Source organism: Saccopteryx leptura, chromosome 8, assembly GCF_036850995.1.
Source record: "Saccopteryx leptura isolate mSacLep1 chromosome 8, mSacLep1_pri_phased_curated, whole genome shotgun sequence".
Lineage (NCBI taxonomy): Eukaryota > Metazoa > Chordata > Mammalia > Chiroptera > Emballonuridae > Saccopteryx > Saccopteryx leptura.
In genome coordinates this window covers 66,787,517-66,805,276 of record NC_089510.1, presented here as the reverse complement: position 1 = coordinate 66,805,276, position 17,760 = coordinate 66,787,517, and the positions used below count along the sequence as shown (strand labels likewise).

The 17,760-nt window shown below is 37.1% G+C and overlaps 1 protein-coding gene across 5 annotated transcripts in view; it reads right to left on the bottom strand.

The window, feature by feature from the left end:
* Positions 1–17,760, bottom strand: part of TBCCD1 (TBCC domain containing 1) — a 42,067-nt gene continuing 24,307 nt past the window's right edge. For all 5 annotated transcript variants that reach the window (XM_066347590.1, XM_066347591.1, XM_066347588.1 and 2 more), the window contains 5 exons: positions 12,316–12,682; positions 10,357–10,543; positions 9,707–10,204; positions 3,852–4,002; positions 1–557 (listed from right to left, as the gene is read on the bottom strand). In XM_066347590.1, coding sequence (XP_066203687.1) covers positions 3,873–4,002; positions 9,707–10,204; positions 10,357–10,543; positions 12,316–12,682 — 1,182 coding nt within the window. In that variant the 3' untranslated portion in view covers positions 1–557; positions 3,852–3,872. The remainder of the gene's footprint in view (positions 558–3,851; positions 4,003–9,706; positions 10,205–10,356; positions 10,544–12,315; positions 12,683–17,760) is intronic.

Below are 17,760 nucleotides of genomic sequence, written 5' to 3'. Positions count from 1 at the left end.
TTACTTTTTTAGAGCTTGTTTATTGAAAATCTGAAGCCAAAAATGAAAAATAAAGATTTTACAATTTCATATGTTAAGGACTAAAATATCTTTGTATAAAACTATCTCTGCTATATTTATATACCAACAATCATACTTTCCAATTATTTTTGAAAAGAGTAGCAAATTCCTTTTAAATAGTTACAAAGAACTATAAAACTTTAACTCCAGAAAGGATGAAACCCTTTTATCACACAAATTAAAATGTGAAGATAACTTGTAAATCTACAATCACTTTAATATTAACATATATACAATGGGACTGGCTTCATCAACTTTTCCATTTTGGCATCACAAAAATGAATCTTCTATTGTTCTATAAATAGTACATTCATATGATAGTCAGAAGTTTACCTAAAATTCAACTGAAACAGTAACAAATGAGTATAGAATGGAAATCAAGGAAAGGTCTAAAATAGGAAGAAAAAGCCCCAAAGTCTTTCAAGCAGCAAGAGCACCTTCCCAATTTAGTTTCAAGACATAGGTCATCTTCCATTCATTCTCATGTTTCCAGGGCCCTGAAGATTAAAAAAAAATTAAAATTAAGTTCATTTTCTATTGCCTTCATGCAAATAATTATTAAAAATTAAAAAATTTTAATAATTAAAAAATCACATAAATTATCAAGGTCAGATGATAATTAGGAGTAATAAAATACATAAAGTTTGAAGTTAACTACATTCCTTTTTTCCTGAGGAAGATCTTTGTTCATAATAAAAGAAGTATATACAGCAACCATAAATATTGGCAGGTTATGGTGATTAGTTTAAAATTTTACCCCTACTATAGTCTGCATTTCTTTATAATCTTCATCAGATTTCCAATACTTTTTTTCTGAGAGAGAGTCAGGGAGAGAGAGACAGGAACATCGAGCTGCTCCTGTCTGTGCCCTGACAGGGAATCGAACCGGCAACCTCCATGCTACCTGACGGTGCTCCAACAAACTGAGCTATCTGGCCAGGTTTTAATTTTTACTAGAGAGACAGAAAGAGGAAGGAAGAGAGAAGAGAAGGTATAGGGGAAGGGAAGCATTAGTTTGTTGTTCTACTCAGTTGTGCATTCTTCTTTTTAGGTGAGAGAAGAGGAGATAGTGAAGCAGACTCCCACATTCTTTGGCTGCTTCCCAAGTGCACTGACTGGGAATGGAACCCACAACCTTGTCATTTCCAGACGATGTTCTTAACCAACTGAGCTAACCAGCCAGGGCCAGATTTCCAATTTTTTTTTATAGTCAGTGAGAGTAGGGGAGGCAGAGACAGACTCTTGAATGCGCCCTGACTGGGATCCACCAGGCAAGCCCACTAGGGGGTGATGCTCTACCCATCTGGGGTGTTGCTTGATGGCTCAGCAACCTAGTTCTTTGTGTATGAGGCAGAGGCCATGGAGCCATCCTCAGAGCCTGAGGCCAACTCACTCCAATCAGAGCCATGGCTACAGGAGAGGGAAGCGGGAGAGAGAGAGAAAGGGAGAGAGGAAAAGAGAGAGAGAGAGAGATGTGGGGGGAGAGAGAGAGAAAAAGAGAGAGAGAGAGAGAAGTGAGAGAGGGAGGAGTGGAGAAGCAGATGATTGCTTCTCCTGTGTGCCCTGACTGCGAATCGAACCCAGGACATTCACACTTTGGGCCAATGTTCTACCACTGAGCAAACTGGCCAGGGCTCAGATTTCCAATTCTTAATCTTAGCATTTACTAACTAAATACTGTAAAAATCCTTTTTAATAAAAATTAATACTTTTAAAATATAAACAATATATAAAGTAAACAATAAAGAGTAAGTACAGAGCTTTGGAGAACAGTTGAGCAGTTAGTCAAAAGTTAAACATACTACCTTCTACTCCAAGGTATATATACCCAAGAAAAATAAAAACATGTCTACACAAAAACTGGTACACAAAGGTCCGTAACATCCTTATTCACAATAGCTAAAAAGTGGAAACAACTCAAATGTCCATCAACTGATGAAGATATGAACAAAGAGTGGTATAGCCATACAATGGAATATCATCCAGTCATAAAAAGGCATGACATATCAACACATGCTACTTGGATGAACCTTGAAAACATTATGCTAAGTGAAAGAAATCACACACAATGGCCACATGTGATGTGATTTCATTTATATGAAATGTCCAGAGTTGACAGATTAAGAGACAGGAAGATTAGTAATTGCCAAGTACTGGGAAAAGAGGAGATATCCACAGTTGGAGGATTAGGGAGTGACTGTCTATGTATGGGGTTTATTTTTAGGGTGATGAAATGGTCTGGATTTGTTAAGAGTGATGGTTGCACAAATTTGTGAATATACTATAAACTGCTGAATTCTTAACTTCAGAAAGGTGATTTTAATGGTAAGTGAATTATATCTCAATAAAAATTAAAAATAAGATTTTTCCCATCTAGACAGCCAATCTCATTTCTCAAAGACAAATACTATTAACAGTTTCTTTATATTTTTCCAGAAATTTTAAAGCATATAATTAGCATATAAATATGTGCGATAATCCCTCTCTTCTTTCAAACACACAGGGAACATTTTGCACATTCATCCCACACCTCCCACCCCTGGCTCAGTGATCATTCAGTATCAGCACATTCAGATATACCTCATTCTTTTTCAAGATGCATTCCATGACATGAATGTGTCAGTTCATTAGGCACCAGCTCTCTGTTGAGAAGCATCTGGGTTGTTTCCAATCTACAGCTATTTCAAACAATGTTGCAATAAACATATTTTTTTACAGAGACCTTCCATACATGAATGCATCTATAAGAAAATCTATGAAGTAAAACTGCTAAGTCAAAGAATATGTGTATTTTTAACTTGTCAAACTATCCTCCAAAAAGGCTGCACAAATTGACACTTTCCTAAGTGGTAAGTAAAACGTCTTGCCGGTGTTGTATACCATCAGTTTTTGATCCTTGTCAATCTGATAGATAAATAATAGTATCCTACGCTTATTTTATTATTTTATTTTTTTTAACTTTATTCATTTTTAGAGAGGAGAGAGAAAAAGAGAGAGAGGGGGGGAGAGAGAGAGAGAGGGAGAGAGAGAGAAAGGGGGGAGGAGCAGGAAGCATCAACTTCCATATGTGCCTTGACTGGGCAAGCCCAGGGTTTCGAACCTGCGACCTCAGTGTTCTAGGTCGACGCTTTATCCACTGCGCCACCACAGCCCAGACTCCTATGCTTCTTTAATTTTAAGTGAACGTGAGCATCTTTGGGTGTTTGTATTTTTCTACCTATTTATTTCCTTTGTTAATCTTTAAAAATGGAGAAGTAAATTCCTATTATAAAAGAAACTATATATGTGGATTAAATAATTTCCATTAAATTTGTTTATGTTCTCCTGCACTAAATCTGTGATCTCCTAAAGTCCAGTATTCAAAATTTCATTTGGATTAATTCTGGTAACTTACTAATCCTCATGTGCAATTAACAAAGACCAGCTAATTTATCAGTTGGTTTGTGTGTAGGTTGATGGGAAAGAGAAATGTGTTATAAAGGGGGATAAAACTTAAAACTATTTATGGGGAAAATAGTATCTTTGGATGGTACATATTGTGCCAGGCAAGAGGTAATAACTCAACTTGACCATTATGTTTACCCATAATTCTGTAGGTTCCACCTAAATATTTTGGTTGGTCTTCTCACTATAACCTGTGGCAAACATGGGTATGTAAAAGTCTGTATACACTGGTGGGGGTGGTGAAAAAATTTAGTTAACAGCTTATAATATAATATTCTGTGCAGTTTTTTATATGCTTGTAACATTTCCCCAAAGTAATTTAAGTGGTCTGCATTATAAATGCCTACCAGTGTTTTGATGTAGGAGTCTTATCCTGCTGCTTGTTTGGAACCTGCTACATGGGGCACAAGGCTATCCAGCTGTTGGAGATGTCCTGTATTAATCAACCATTCATAAAACTTATTCTCCACAAGCATCTGGAACTGCTTCCTTTGATCCCTAAAGTTGCAGTTGAGAAGAAAAGAATGTAAAAACACTAATTCATATTCATTTAACTCCAAGTAATTATAAAATACTTTAATGGAATGAATATTAAATTATTTCTAGTTATCCATTTGTTCTGTCCAAATAACTGTTCTGTTCAATTTTGTACACTGGACCACTATCCAAAAAAATAAATTTGGTTAGATACAACACCCTCTTCGTAAAGACTTATCAACAATCACATATTTTGGTCTACTGTGGTTATTTACTCAATCTATATTTACCAAGGACCAAGTGATGCTGGGTAGTATTCCGACTTACAGGGACAAATGTGCAAAGAAAGAGGAAGAGACAAGGCTCCTGCCCCGTAGGTCTGCACTATACGACTCTAGAGGGCACCATTCGCACTATGATCTATGTATATGTGGCCTATGTTTCTTGTGGACTATATATTCTAGTAGGAAAGTTAGGTAATAAATAAAATATATGATATGAACTTAAGTAGTTGTAAGTGCCTTCAAGAAAAATACAGCAGAGTACTGGAAATGCTATTTTAGAAAAAGAATGAACAGAGAAAGCTTCTCTAAGATAAGCAGATGGATTAAGCAAACTAAATATCTGGAGAACATTCCAGGCAGAGGAAACAAAAAGTACAAAGGCTCTAAAGTGACAGCATATTTAATATGTTCAAGAGAAGAGAAGATCAGCTCTGACAGCCAGGACCAGCCTAATACTATCAGCTAGGCCTTAGTGTTGTTACAGTTGGGCCTGGCTGTGTTTGCCTATTGAACATAAACAATCCCGTAGAAGACCAACATTAGAAAGGCCACTCTGGTTTGATAATAGATCATGGCAAGAATAAAACTACTCCATAATCTAGACAAAAAAACAAAAACATCTTTTGTAGTCTAAACCACAAAAATAACATCATGCTTTCCTGGCCAATGATTAACTGCTACTTCTTTACGATTATAGTTTTGGCTCCACTTTATTCCTCCTCCCTTTAATATAAAAATTACTAAGATGCCAAATCATATAATTACTCTTGCTTCCAGATAACATCCAACCCACAACAAAGCCTTGATTCCTAGAATCTTCCCCCAAATCATCTAATCATAAGCCAAAATTCAATTATAAGTTCTTTTTAACACCCCTTTCCTGAGATGAAACAAAATTCTCTCCCTACTTGCAAAGAGTAATAAAACACAACTTTGTACTGCATGTATGTTCCTGGTGATCGTGGGCAGAGGACAATGACTAAGTAATAGCAAGAAGGTTGTAGTATGGCAGAGGGAAGTAAATGAGGAAAAGAACAGCAGGAAATGAATCAGGAGGGCCTGGTAGGTATGATAAAGGTTTCAGATTTTATTCTAAATATGATGGGAAGCCATTAGAAGGGTCAGAGCAGTGACACAACCTAATCACTTTTAAAGGACCCTGTTGGTAGTTTATTTTCAAACTGCTCAATTATTCTTCTGTTTTCCTATTTTCCCAAAATTGAATTGAGTGCTTTTCCTCGTTTTTAGTGAATACACAATGATTCAGAGTCAACATTTATTAAACACTCGACACATTCCAGACTGCCCATATGTATATGCTTTTTGCATGTGTAAGGAAAATCTAAGCATCTAAATATGAAGAGCATTCAAACAACGGAATTGCTTTAAGAGGCTACTTTTCCAATGATCATTTTTTATAACATCATTATAATTATATATTAGATATAACAACAGTTCCTAGGAAATAATAAAGACATTAAGAACCCAGGTTCTGGAACCAGGCTGACTAGCTGTGAATCCCAGCTTCTGTAAACTACTTTGGGTAAATTACTTAACCTCTTTGTTCCTCAGTTTCCTTTTCTGTAACAGGGTATTGTTATGAAGAATAAATGATACATAGAATGTGCTTAAAACAGTACTTGTTACATAGTAAATGCTTAATACATATTACCTGTTCTATAGTCATCATCATTATTCTATGATATGTTAAACCAAAAATGACTGATCTGTAATATTAATGTCTTGGTGGGTCAGTTCATGAGATACAAACCAGGTAGAATGTTTGTAAAAGATAGCATTCTCACAATGAATTCCAAGATAAAGCATGATTTGTAACTGTTAGTAATTTTTATATTTTAGGGGAGGGAGGTAGTGACTGTTTTAAAGAGTCTAAATGCAATTATGTAATTATATATATATGCACAGGGTGGGGCAAAAGTAGGTTTACAGTTGTGAGTACATGAAACAGTTTATTCTTGTATTATTATTTATTATTGTATTGTTTTCCATATGAACAACTCTAAACTTTTTTTTTTTTGAGAGTAGGGGAGATAGTGAGGCAGACTCCTGCATGAGCCCTAACCGGGATCTTCTGGGCAACCTGTCTTGGGCCAATGCTTGAGTACTGAACTATTTTTAGCACCTGAGGCTGACGTGCTCTGACCAACTAAGCTATCCTCAGCACCCAGGGCCATGCTCAAACCAATCGAGCCACTGGCTGCAGGAAGGGAAGAAGTAGAGAAGGAGAGGGAGGGGTGGGGAAGCAGATGGTCACTTCTCTTGTGTGTCCTGACTGGGAATTGAACCTAGGACGTCCATACATTGGGCTCATATTCTATGCACTTAGCTATTGGCCAGGGCTGAACAACTGTAAACTTACTTTTGCCCCACCCTGTATTTCATTCCTTAATCCATGTGATGGGAACAAAGCCACAAGAATGCAGCCAGAAAATACTATGGCTAGATCAAGTCTTTTTTCAATTAGTATTTATCTTATAATAAATTTCATTCTAACACATCAGGTCTCAAATATTCTGGGTAAACTTACCCAGAGGATGTGTCTCACAAACACAGTACAGCACCTACCACTACACACAGTGTCTCTCTCACACACACATTACTTATTAAGCCTTCATATCAATTACATCAGGTGGAGAATATACTTATACTTTATATATGATATAATTTAAAGCCAGAGAAGTTATATGACAGACTTACATCACATAGTAAAGTAGCATGGTCAGTACTAACTCCTGAGTCTGAGTATTCTCCAAGACAATATAGACACAGCTATCCAAAGAACACTAATCTTGAAATCTGATGAAACTAACATCTAGTTAAAATAAGCATTTTTATTCATACATCAAACAGCAGTCTGAGTCATCAGAAATAAAAAGTTTAGAATGGCTGCCACTTTCCAGAAGAATGACCAGAAATGAAATCCAATTAAAAAGTTTTTTTGTCCTAAGGAAAAGGGTCATATGATCAAGATATTATTAGAACGTGGCAATAATTGTAAAGATCCCCAAAAAGAACTTAATACCTTTTTCTCAAACCAGCTACAGTTCTCAAGTGGACAATGTTGTCATGTTGTAGAGGAAGCAACCCTTCCCTCTTTTGGTACTGTATTTCCTTATGTTCCTTCCCTAATGTTGCTAACAAAATTTGATTAGATACCAAAATACTTGTACAAACAATAATTATTCTCAGTGTCCACTATTTTTAAGATGTATATGCTAATCTTTCCAGAAGAAAATTGATTAATCAAAAGTTCCTAAATTAGGCTTCAATTTTTGGAGTCACCTTCAATTTTCTTGTGTTCTTCACAAAATCTTACACCGAATCCTGCCTCAGGTCAAAGTACTTCTGGTCTCCACCCCCTTTCTCTCCACTCTAGTCTAGTTTCCTAGTCTAGACCACTGCAGTGTCACCCTGACTTCCCTCTTTTAAATCTTGCTAACCAGAGGATCTTCATATATGTCAATCACCTTACACATTTTATTTTATTTATTTATTTATTTATTTATTTATTTATTTGTATTTTTCTGAAGTTGGAAACGGGGAGGCAGTCAGACAGACTCCTGCATGCACCCGACCAGGATCCACCCGGCATGCCCACCGGGGGGATGCTCTGCCCATCTGGGGCGTTGCTCTGTTGCAACCAGAGCCATTCTAGCGCCTGAGGCAGAGGCCATGGAGCCATCCTCAGCGCCCGGGAAAACTTTGCTCCATGGAGCCTTGGCTGCGGGAGGGGAAGAGAGAGACAGAGAGGAAGGAGAGGGGGAGGGGTGGAGAAGCAGATGGGCGCTTCTCCTGTGTGCCCTGGCCAGGAATCGAACTTGGACGCCTGCACGCCAGGCTGACGCTCTACCAACTGAGCCAACCGGCCAGGGCACCTTACACATTTTGAAATCTGCCATAGCATCTAATAAAGTAGTCTGCATACTGTACACATTCTATAAATATTCCTGAATATATGAAACAGCTTTTTGCTCATTGTTCAAAACCCTTTACTGGCTCCTATTGCTTAATTCCACTAAAGCCTAACTTTTATCGCTTGACATTCAATATTCTATATAACCTGGCTCAATCTACCATCCAAGCTTAAATACACTGTCCCATACCCAGATTCCTGTTTCAGCAACAGATTTCCATGAAACCTAAGGTCTGCTTCTGCTTCCACACCTGCCTTTCTAGTGCTATTGAAAGTATTGTGCTCAGTCCTCACTTCCTATCCTAACCGGGCTCATTCTTCAAGGTCCAACATAAATTCTACTTCTTCCATTAATCTTGCCTAACTACCACATGGATATTTTCTGAATTACTATAAACCAGGTAGTGTGTCCATGGCATCTAGAAGTCAAAGACAATATTCTTAAAATAAAATTATGTGGACATAATAAACAACAACTATCTACTATCAGAGCATATTATTAAAAATAAGGTATTTTAGTATTTAAAAGTAGGAAGGAAATAATCTCAGGCTACAAACCAATATTTTAAATTGACTAAATTCAGCTTTATTTGAAAACACTGTATAAAGCAGAGAAAGCTTTGACCAGAGCTGGCACTAGTTCATGGACTTGCATGAGAAATCTGTCTGTGGAGTGGTGGAGCCAGGAAATCTGTATTTTTAACAAGCCCCTTGAATGATTCTGATGCATGACCAAGTTTGAGAATCACCAGCGTAGTATAGAAGAGTAAATTAAAAACTAAAAGCAATAAGATTAAGTAAAAGATTATATGGCATGTTCTGTAAATAATCTTTCATTCATGTAAGTTTTATATCTGCCAACTAAACTTAAGCTTCTTTGAAAAAGGGCGTCTAGGCCCTGGCCGGTTGGCTCAGCGGTAGAGCGTCGGCCTGGCGTGCGGGGGACCAGGGTTTGATTCCCGGCCAGGGCACATAGGAGAAGCGCCCATTTGCTTCTCCACCCCCACCCCCTCCTTCCTCTCTGTCTCTCTCTTCCCCTCCCACAGCCAAGGCTCCATTGGAGCAAAGATGGCCCGGGCGCTGGGGATGGCTCCTTGGCCTCTGCCCCAGGCGCTAGAGTGGCTCTGGTCACGGCAGAGCGACGCCCCGGAGGGGCAGAGCATCGCCCCCTGGTGGGTAGAGCGTTGCCCCTGGTGGGCGTGCCGGGTGGATCCCGGTCGGGCACATGCGGGAGTCTGTCTGACTGTCTCTCCCCATTTCTAGCTTCAGAAAAATACAAAAAAAAGGAAAAAAAAAAGAAAAAGGGCATCTAATACTTGAGTATCCATTCACTCTCATCTCACTAACCAGAGAGTGCTTGAAATACTAGCTTGAAACACAAGCCTTAACTAAAGACATATTATATATATTTTTATTACTTTAGCACAGCTATAAATATGTGCTGATTAATTTGCTTTCCATGGAGTTTTACATAAAAGACAAATTATTACTTCCAGAAAAGACTTACTTTGTCAAACAAGCCTCCTTCACAGTTTTCTGCCAGATCTGTATCTTCTGTTCTCTTTGACCCAGGGCTTTCTGATAGGCAGACGGGAGACCCCCAGGTATCTCTGTTGTGTCCCCTTCCATTTCAAAGGGAATAACAAACACATAGAATTCACAAGGTGGTAAGAGTCGGAAGACATTTGCATCTCTGTTCTCTCTGCACACGATCATTGGATGATCCCAATAGTTGGGCACTGTAGCAAGGCCAGTTCTGGCCATATGGTCCTCCAACATTGGGTAATGGGTATGAAAAGGGGCAAAAGTCACTGTGTGGTTCCCAGAGAGAATAAGTGGACGTGTAGGTGTCAGAATGTGAAAGATGCAGCCTGTTGTAGAAGAGATGGACAAACGATGACAAACAGCAATGACTTTAACGTTGTCACAGCTGTGGAGGTGAAGCACAGTCTGCACAGGGCCGAGGACAAAGGTGCTATTTCTGCACTTCTCAATTGTCACAGATCTGAAAAATGAAAAACTGAGGTAAATACCTGTGAATGAGAATAAGGTAAAAAATATTTGACTACAAAATTATTCTTTAATGTAAAAAAAAAAAATCAACCCTAGTCCGAAGAAAATGTCAAAATGTTGGAACACTATTAAGAGTGTGCTCACCGTAAGGGAGAGAGCAGATATATAAAAGATTTGTTGCAACGATGAATCTTCACATGTGCTCCCACCAGAGTATCTGAGCTCTTGGCCAATGTCTGCTTGTAAACCTGGCTCATCAACACCATGCGGTGCATCCTAGGGGCCACATGAGTGTTACAAGCAATCTTAGCTCTTTTGGTCGTCCCTTCAACTATTTAAGAAAAATAAATAAATAAATGAGATAGTTTCAAATGAAAGAAACAACAACCATATGATGTTACACATATCTACATGTACATGTCTAAAATTAGATACATGTGAGGTTTAAAAAATGTTAGAGCTAGGTATTGGGCAAAAGAAGTGTTTGCTATACTATTATTTATACTTTTCTGTATATTTGCAATATTTCATAATTTTCCGTTATAAAAAATTTTTAAACCTACAATCTATTCAGAATTGCCTAAACAGGGCTAAGTTATTTTTCATGTCTACCCTCCAAATTAAGTAATGTGCCTAAGGCTATATGGCTGGTAAGTTGGAGAGCTGGGCCAACTCAAATATGTTCTCCAAAATACCTTAATTTATAATCCCTATCCTTAAATAATCACTTCAAATTGCCGTAGACCAATTCAAAACACCTTCTAAATTATTTACCACTTCATTCCATGAATTCTTTTTTGGTTTATGTCTTTACTCTCAAGATCATTACTGAAAACATATCTTTTTCTCAAACACAGTGCCTTGCCCAGCTGACAGGAAACAAACCTGTGCAGGCTGCCCTCCTAATAGAGTCCCCCTCTGTGTGACTGGCTTCTCAGACTGGACTGTCCTGCATGCCATCAGGACACCCTTGCAAAGAAGACTGGCCAAATGTGAAACAATCACTTGAGTACGGTATTCTTCTTCTTTTAAAGTAATTCTTATTATTATCATATGTAAGATAAATAAAACATGGTTGTTGCAGAAAAATTTTAAATACTACTGGTAAAAGATAAAAATTACTTGCTATCCCACTATCTACCACTGTTAACATCTTAGTATAATCATAACAGTTTAGATATCCTTTTTTTCCCCAACTAGTGCCTACCTTAATGTCTAAAAATTTACTTGAACCTATATTCTTTCATCAACATCAAGAGTTAGATACATATCTGAGATCTTTGATCTCATACTAGAGCAATAGTTTAGTTGGATATAGAATTCTGTGATCACTATGTTTCTGCTCAAGATTCTGTAGGTGTTGATCAATCATTTTCTGTTTTTAAGCATTAGAAAAATTTTATACAAAACTGATTTATTTTCTTACATTTGCACAGAACTTATTTTTTCTTTATCTCTGAAATTCAGAGATTATGAAAGTATATTCTAGGTGTTTTTTCATTAATTTTGCCTGGCATTTGCCTCAGTATAGTCGCCTACTTCTCTTAAAACTTATACCTGGGCCCCCAAAACTCATATAGCATCCAAACCTATCCCTTTAGCCTTAATTGGACTATTGAGAATAAATAACTAATGCACCCAAAGCCAGAGGCTCTCTATAAAAAATTTAAATTTCCAATTTATAAGTATCTAATCTGCTTGTTGACTATGGAGTTAAAAAGGACACCTCTCTGAGGTTGTATATGGAATGGCCACATTCTGCTGTGGTGCATAGCAAATAGGAAATCCTCAAGCAGATGAGCCTATGAGAATTAGAGGAAGGAGTCAAAAAGAGAAAAGCAGAGCAAAAAGAGGACTAACTGAAGTTGGAGTTTCTGTTAAACTGAAATCAAAATGATCTGAACTAAAAAATCAATTCTCTGAGACTCTTGCTGCCTTGAGAGAAAAAGGCATACATACACAAAAAACATGTTCCCTGGTCTCTTCTATAGTAGCAGTATTTTTTAGGTCTTCTACAGAAGATGTGTGATTATTAATAATCACAAATTACCACCAGGTTCCCTAACTTGTCATTCAATTTAATACAGATTAAATGTTAAATACCTTGGTGAGCCCAAGCCAATTTCTTTCCAGACTTGAGGCAAGCAGAGGTACCAAATGGATTCCCAGTCAAACAGGCTCGTAACCAAGCTTCCAGCTTGTAGAAAGAAAAGGTCTTAGAGATCTTTGAGAAGCCACTTTCTGCATGTAGTGGTTGCCACAGGGCAAGTTCATGAAGTGGATATATCTTCCTGGCTCTCTTCACTGTACCTTCAATAAGAAAGCTGAGTGCCACCACAGCTTCTCTAGAGACTAGACTACTATTAGTTGAGTGAAAGGAGGCAGTGAGTTGTTCTGGATCTAAAAGCAGCTCAAGGAGATCTGACAGATGATCACAGACAAACGCTTGGTGACTATAATCATTCCAGTTCTAAAAAAAAGTCAAAAGAATAAAGAGATTCTTTAAGACCTGAAACCTTTATATTTTAATTAATTTGTATTTATACTTTGCCTCATCCCCAACAAAGCATTTATGATGCCAAAAAAACCTTTTAAGATTTTTTGTGAATATGTGATAGGTATAAACAGATTCTCTCTCCATCTTGTCACTTCAAAGTATTAACAGCTAACCTTTGTGTGTGCCAAGCACTAACTGTTACACTAAGTTTAACATATCCTAACAACAGTCTTAAGATAGCCCATTTTACAGATGAGGAAATAGAAATATAGAAGGGTTAAAAAACACCCAGTCATAAAGCTAGTAAATACTCTAAAAGTTTCGGATCAAACATAAAAATAAACACTCTGAACATTCACTCATTCAATGAAGCATTGGATTTATTTACCTGCTCTAATTACAGAACAAATTTCACATTCCATTGGATGAAACAAGGCAACTAATTTTACAGTAACTAAATTAAAGAGAAGTTTAACTTTGGAAATAAGCTTTGAGTTGGCAGATGTCCCAATGAGTTGGCTTATTCATTTGACAGACTTTTTGTGTGTGATATGAGCAGTGTTAGCTGATGAATTATGAAAACTGAGTAAGACATAGTTCCTATTCTCAAGGAACTCTGAGTCTATGTAGTGAAAAGATAATATAAACAAATAACTATAACACAATGAGGCAAGACCTATAGCAAAATTCTATAAAGACATTCTATGAGCATGAGAGAAACAACAAATTCCACTTGGGGAAAAACAACTGTAGTAGGTACTGTTTGAATAGATTCTTGGTTGATGTTGTTAGGCAAACAGGCAAGGAAAAAAGCCTTTGAGGCATAGGGAACAGCATAGGTCAAGGCCCATGGAAGTAAAACTAACTGCTGTGTTCAGAGAACTGGAAGTTCTAGATGAGAAGAAAGCATGTTGGGAAGTGACAGACTTAAAAAAAAGTTAAAATAGTAGCCAGGAATCGATTATGAAAGGCCTTGCATGAAACACTAAAACATCTGGACTTTATTTTATGTCCTAGGAACTTAAACCTATTTTGTCAATAATTACATCTTTTTTTTTAATAACTCTCATTTGGATGCCTAAGAACATATCAAAGCAGAACTGTCCACAGCCTCACCTGTTTTTCCTCCCTCTTTCTGCATCTCCTTTTCCCATAGTAGGCTCTGCGGTAGGTCCACAGAATACAATATAAAAACAATGACAATGAGAATTTGCTGATGGAGTTTCTATACAAGAGAGATACACTTTATCTGCATTTTATAAAACTCCAATGTAGTGGGTGGACTGTAGACTACATCAGGGTGACAAGGTAGGACCTAATTACAGAAATCAAGGCAAAATAAATGGCATTCATGGCAATATAAGAAGAAGAAAAGAGGCATATTTTTAAAGAGTTATTTGGAGGCAGAATTAGTAAGACGATGATTAACTAGGTATGGGTGATGAGACAGAGAACATGGGTGGCTGGTGATGACTTTCACTGGCATAGAGAATGCAAGTTAATTCAAAATAAAGGGTGATTTTACTCTAGGGACACCATCATCTCCTAAACTGCAGTACAGGTTGGTCTCATCAGAACTGTAAATGGAAAGCCATCTTGAACCTGGTCTTCTCTCAGGGGCTAGTGTCTCTCTGCATGTCTGTTTCATTCTCTTCTTTCTGTCTGATTACCTTAGAGTTTCTAATCCCTCATAACTCCAGGTCACTCATGAATTTGGTGGCTATTCTGAGTCCCAATGCCACATGAGCTGTCAGCTATCACCAACTGGATTTCTTCAGTCCCTGGGTCATCATTTCAAATCAGGCCAATTTAAAATACATACCAATGAACTGGTTACTCTTGTCAAATGTCCATCCCTGGTCTATCAGTTCTTGGAAGAGGTCACCCTATAGTACAAACTATAGTCACCATTTACTGGTGCCTTTTATGCAACAAGTCTCCTGTTAATAATATATTATTGAATTCTCACAGTCCTTCAAAAATAGGCATTATCATCCCATTTGAAAAAGAGAAGCCAAGGCCTAAGAATTTAACTGACTTACCTAAAATCATGTGATATTAAGTGGCAGAACCAGATTTAAATGCAAGCCACCTTAGTTCAAAGACCATCTCTAAATGGTACTTATTCAGCAGGAACTATGCATGGAAACAGCAGGCAACAGCTGTCATCTCTAACACCTATGGACTTGCACATTCTGAATTTAAGGCAGAGATAGGGCATCTATGTCAGCAGGGAAATCTAGAATGGAGAAAAACTCAGAAGTCACTGAGATATATCAAGTTATGAGAAGAGAAAGAATTACACTGCATAAATATATTGAATGAGAAGACAAAATTGCCACAGGCAGAACCCTAAGGAAATAGAGGCTTGTAAGGCCTAGGGAAAAAGAGGATAAGGAAGAGTGTGAAGAAAGAATCAGAAGCAGAAACCAGGAGGGAATAGCATCATGGAATACAAGGATGAACAGATTTCTCTGAAAAAGAAGATTAAAGAGCTAGCACATGGCAAATATATTGAGATCTACATTTTACTTAAAAGTTTTAAAAAATACTTTTACATAAACAGACAAAACATGTTGAGTTTCTTTATAAAAACAGAAAGAAAAAATAAGATTTTCTAAAACTTACAATGTGAGGCAGATAAATTTAACTTCTAGGACATCACATCATAAATAAGTACTTAAACATGGCGAGCTTCAGTATACTTAAGCATATTACCTAAACATATGAGAAGATATTCCTACAACATTTTTTTCAGATTTCAATAGACTTTGCAAACACCACATCTTCTTATTTAGCCTTAGTCAAATAAGTAGATTCAATTCATTTTTTTTAATAAATTTTTATTAATGGTAATGGGATGACATTAATAAATCAGGGTACATATATTCAAAGAAAACATGTCTAGGTTATTTTGTCATTAAATTATGTTGCATACCCCTCGCCCAAAGTCAGATTGTCCTCCGCCACCCTCTATCTAGTTCTCTGTGCCCCTCCCCCTCCCCCTAACTCTCTCCCTCCCTCCCTCCCATGTCCTCCCTCCCCCCACCCCTGGTAACCACCACACTCTTGTCCATGTCTCTTAGTCTCGTTTTTATGTTCCACCAATGTATGGAATCATGTAGTTCTTGTTTTTTTCTGATTTACTTATTTCACTCCGTATAATGTTATCAAGATCCCACCATTTTGCTGTAAATGATCTGATGTCATCATTTCTTATGGCTGAGTAGTATTCCATAGTGTATATGTGCCACATCTTCTTTATCCAGTCTTCTATTGAAGGGCTTTTTGGTTGTTTCCATGTCTTGGCCACTGTGAATAGTGCTGCAATGAACATGGGGCTACATGTGTCTTTACGTATCAATGTTTCTGAGGTTTTGGGATATGTACCCAGTAGAGGGATTGCTGGGTCATAAGGTAGTTCTATTTTCAGTTTTTTGAGGAACCACCATACTTTCCTCCATAATGGTTGTACTACTTTACAGTCCCACCAACAGTGAATGAGAGTTCCCTTTTCTCTGCAGCCTCTCCAACATTTGCTATTACCCGTCTTGTTGATAATAGCTAATCTAACAGGTGTGAGGTGGTATCTCATTGTAGTTTTGATTTGCATTTCTCTAATAACTAATGAAGCTGAGCATCTTTTCATATATCTGTTGGCCATTTGTATCTCTTCCTGGGAGAAGTGTCTGTTCATGTCCTCTTCCCATTTTTTTATTAGATTGTTTGTTTGTTAGTTGTTGAGTTTTATGAGTTCTTTGTAAATTTTGGATATTAGGCCCTTATCTGAGCTGTTGTTTGAAAATATCATTTCCCATTTAGTTGGCTGTCTGTTTATTTTGATATCAGTTTCTCTTGCTGAGCAAAACCTTTTTATTCTGATGTAGTCCCATTCATTAATTTTTGCCTTCACTTCTCTTGCCATTGGAGTCAAGTTCATAAAATGTTCTTTAAAACCCAGGTCCATGATTTTAGTACCTATGTCTTCTTCTATGTACTTTATTGTTTCAGGTCTTATATTTAGGTCTTTGATCCATTTTGAATTAATTTTAGTACACGGGGACAGGCTATAGTCGAGTTTCATTCTTTTGCATGTGGCTTTCCAGTTTTCCCAACACCATTTGTTGAAGAGGCTTTCTTTTCTCCATTGTGTGTTGTTGGCCCCTTTATCAAAGATTATTTGACCATATATATGTGGTTTTATTTCTGGGCTTTCTATTCTGTTCCATTGGTCTGAGTGTCTATTTTTCTGCCAATACCATGCTGTTTTGATTATCGTGGCCCTATAATATAGTTTAAAGTCAGGTATTGTAATGCCCCCAGCTTCATTCTTTTTCCTTAGGATATGTTTTGGCTATTCGGGGTTTTTTATAGTTCCATATAAATCTGATGATTTTTTGTTCCATTTCTTTAAAAAATCTCATAGGAATTTTGATAGGAATTGCATTAGATTTATATATTGCTTTGGGTAATATGGCCATTTTAATTATATTTATTCTTCCTATCCAAGAACAAGGAATATTTTTCCATCTCATTGTGTCTTTTTCTATTTCTCTTAATAATGCCTTGTAGTTTTCGTTATATAGGTTCTTTACATTCTTTGTTATGTTTATTCCTAGGTATTTTATTTTTTTTGTTGCAATCGTGAAGGGGATTATTTTTTTGAGTTCGTTTTCTAATATTTCATTGTTGGCATATAGAAAGGCTATGGACTTTTGTATGTTAATTTTGTATCCTGCGACCTTACTGTATTGGTTTATTGTTTCTAATAATCTTTTTGTGGAGTCCTTCGGGTTTTCGATGTATAGGATCATATCATCAGCAAAAAGTGATACCTTTACTTCTTCTTTTCCGATATGGATGCCTTTTATTTCTTTGTCTTGTCTGATTGCTCTGGCCAGAACTTCTAGCACCACGTTAAATAAGAGTGGAGAGAGTGGACAACCCTGTCTTGTTCCTGATTTAAGGTAGAAAGTCCTCAGTTTTATGCCGTTTAATATGATGTTGGCTGATGGTTTATCATATATGGCCTTTATCATGTTGAGATATTT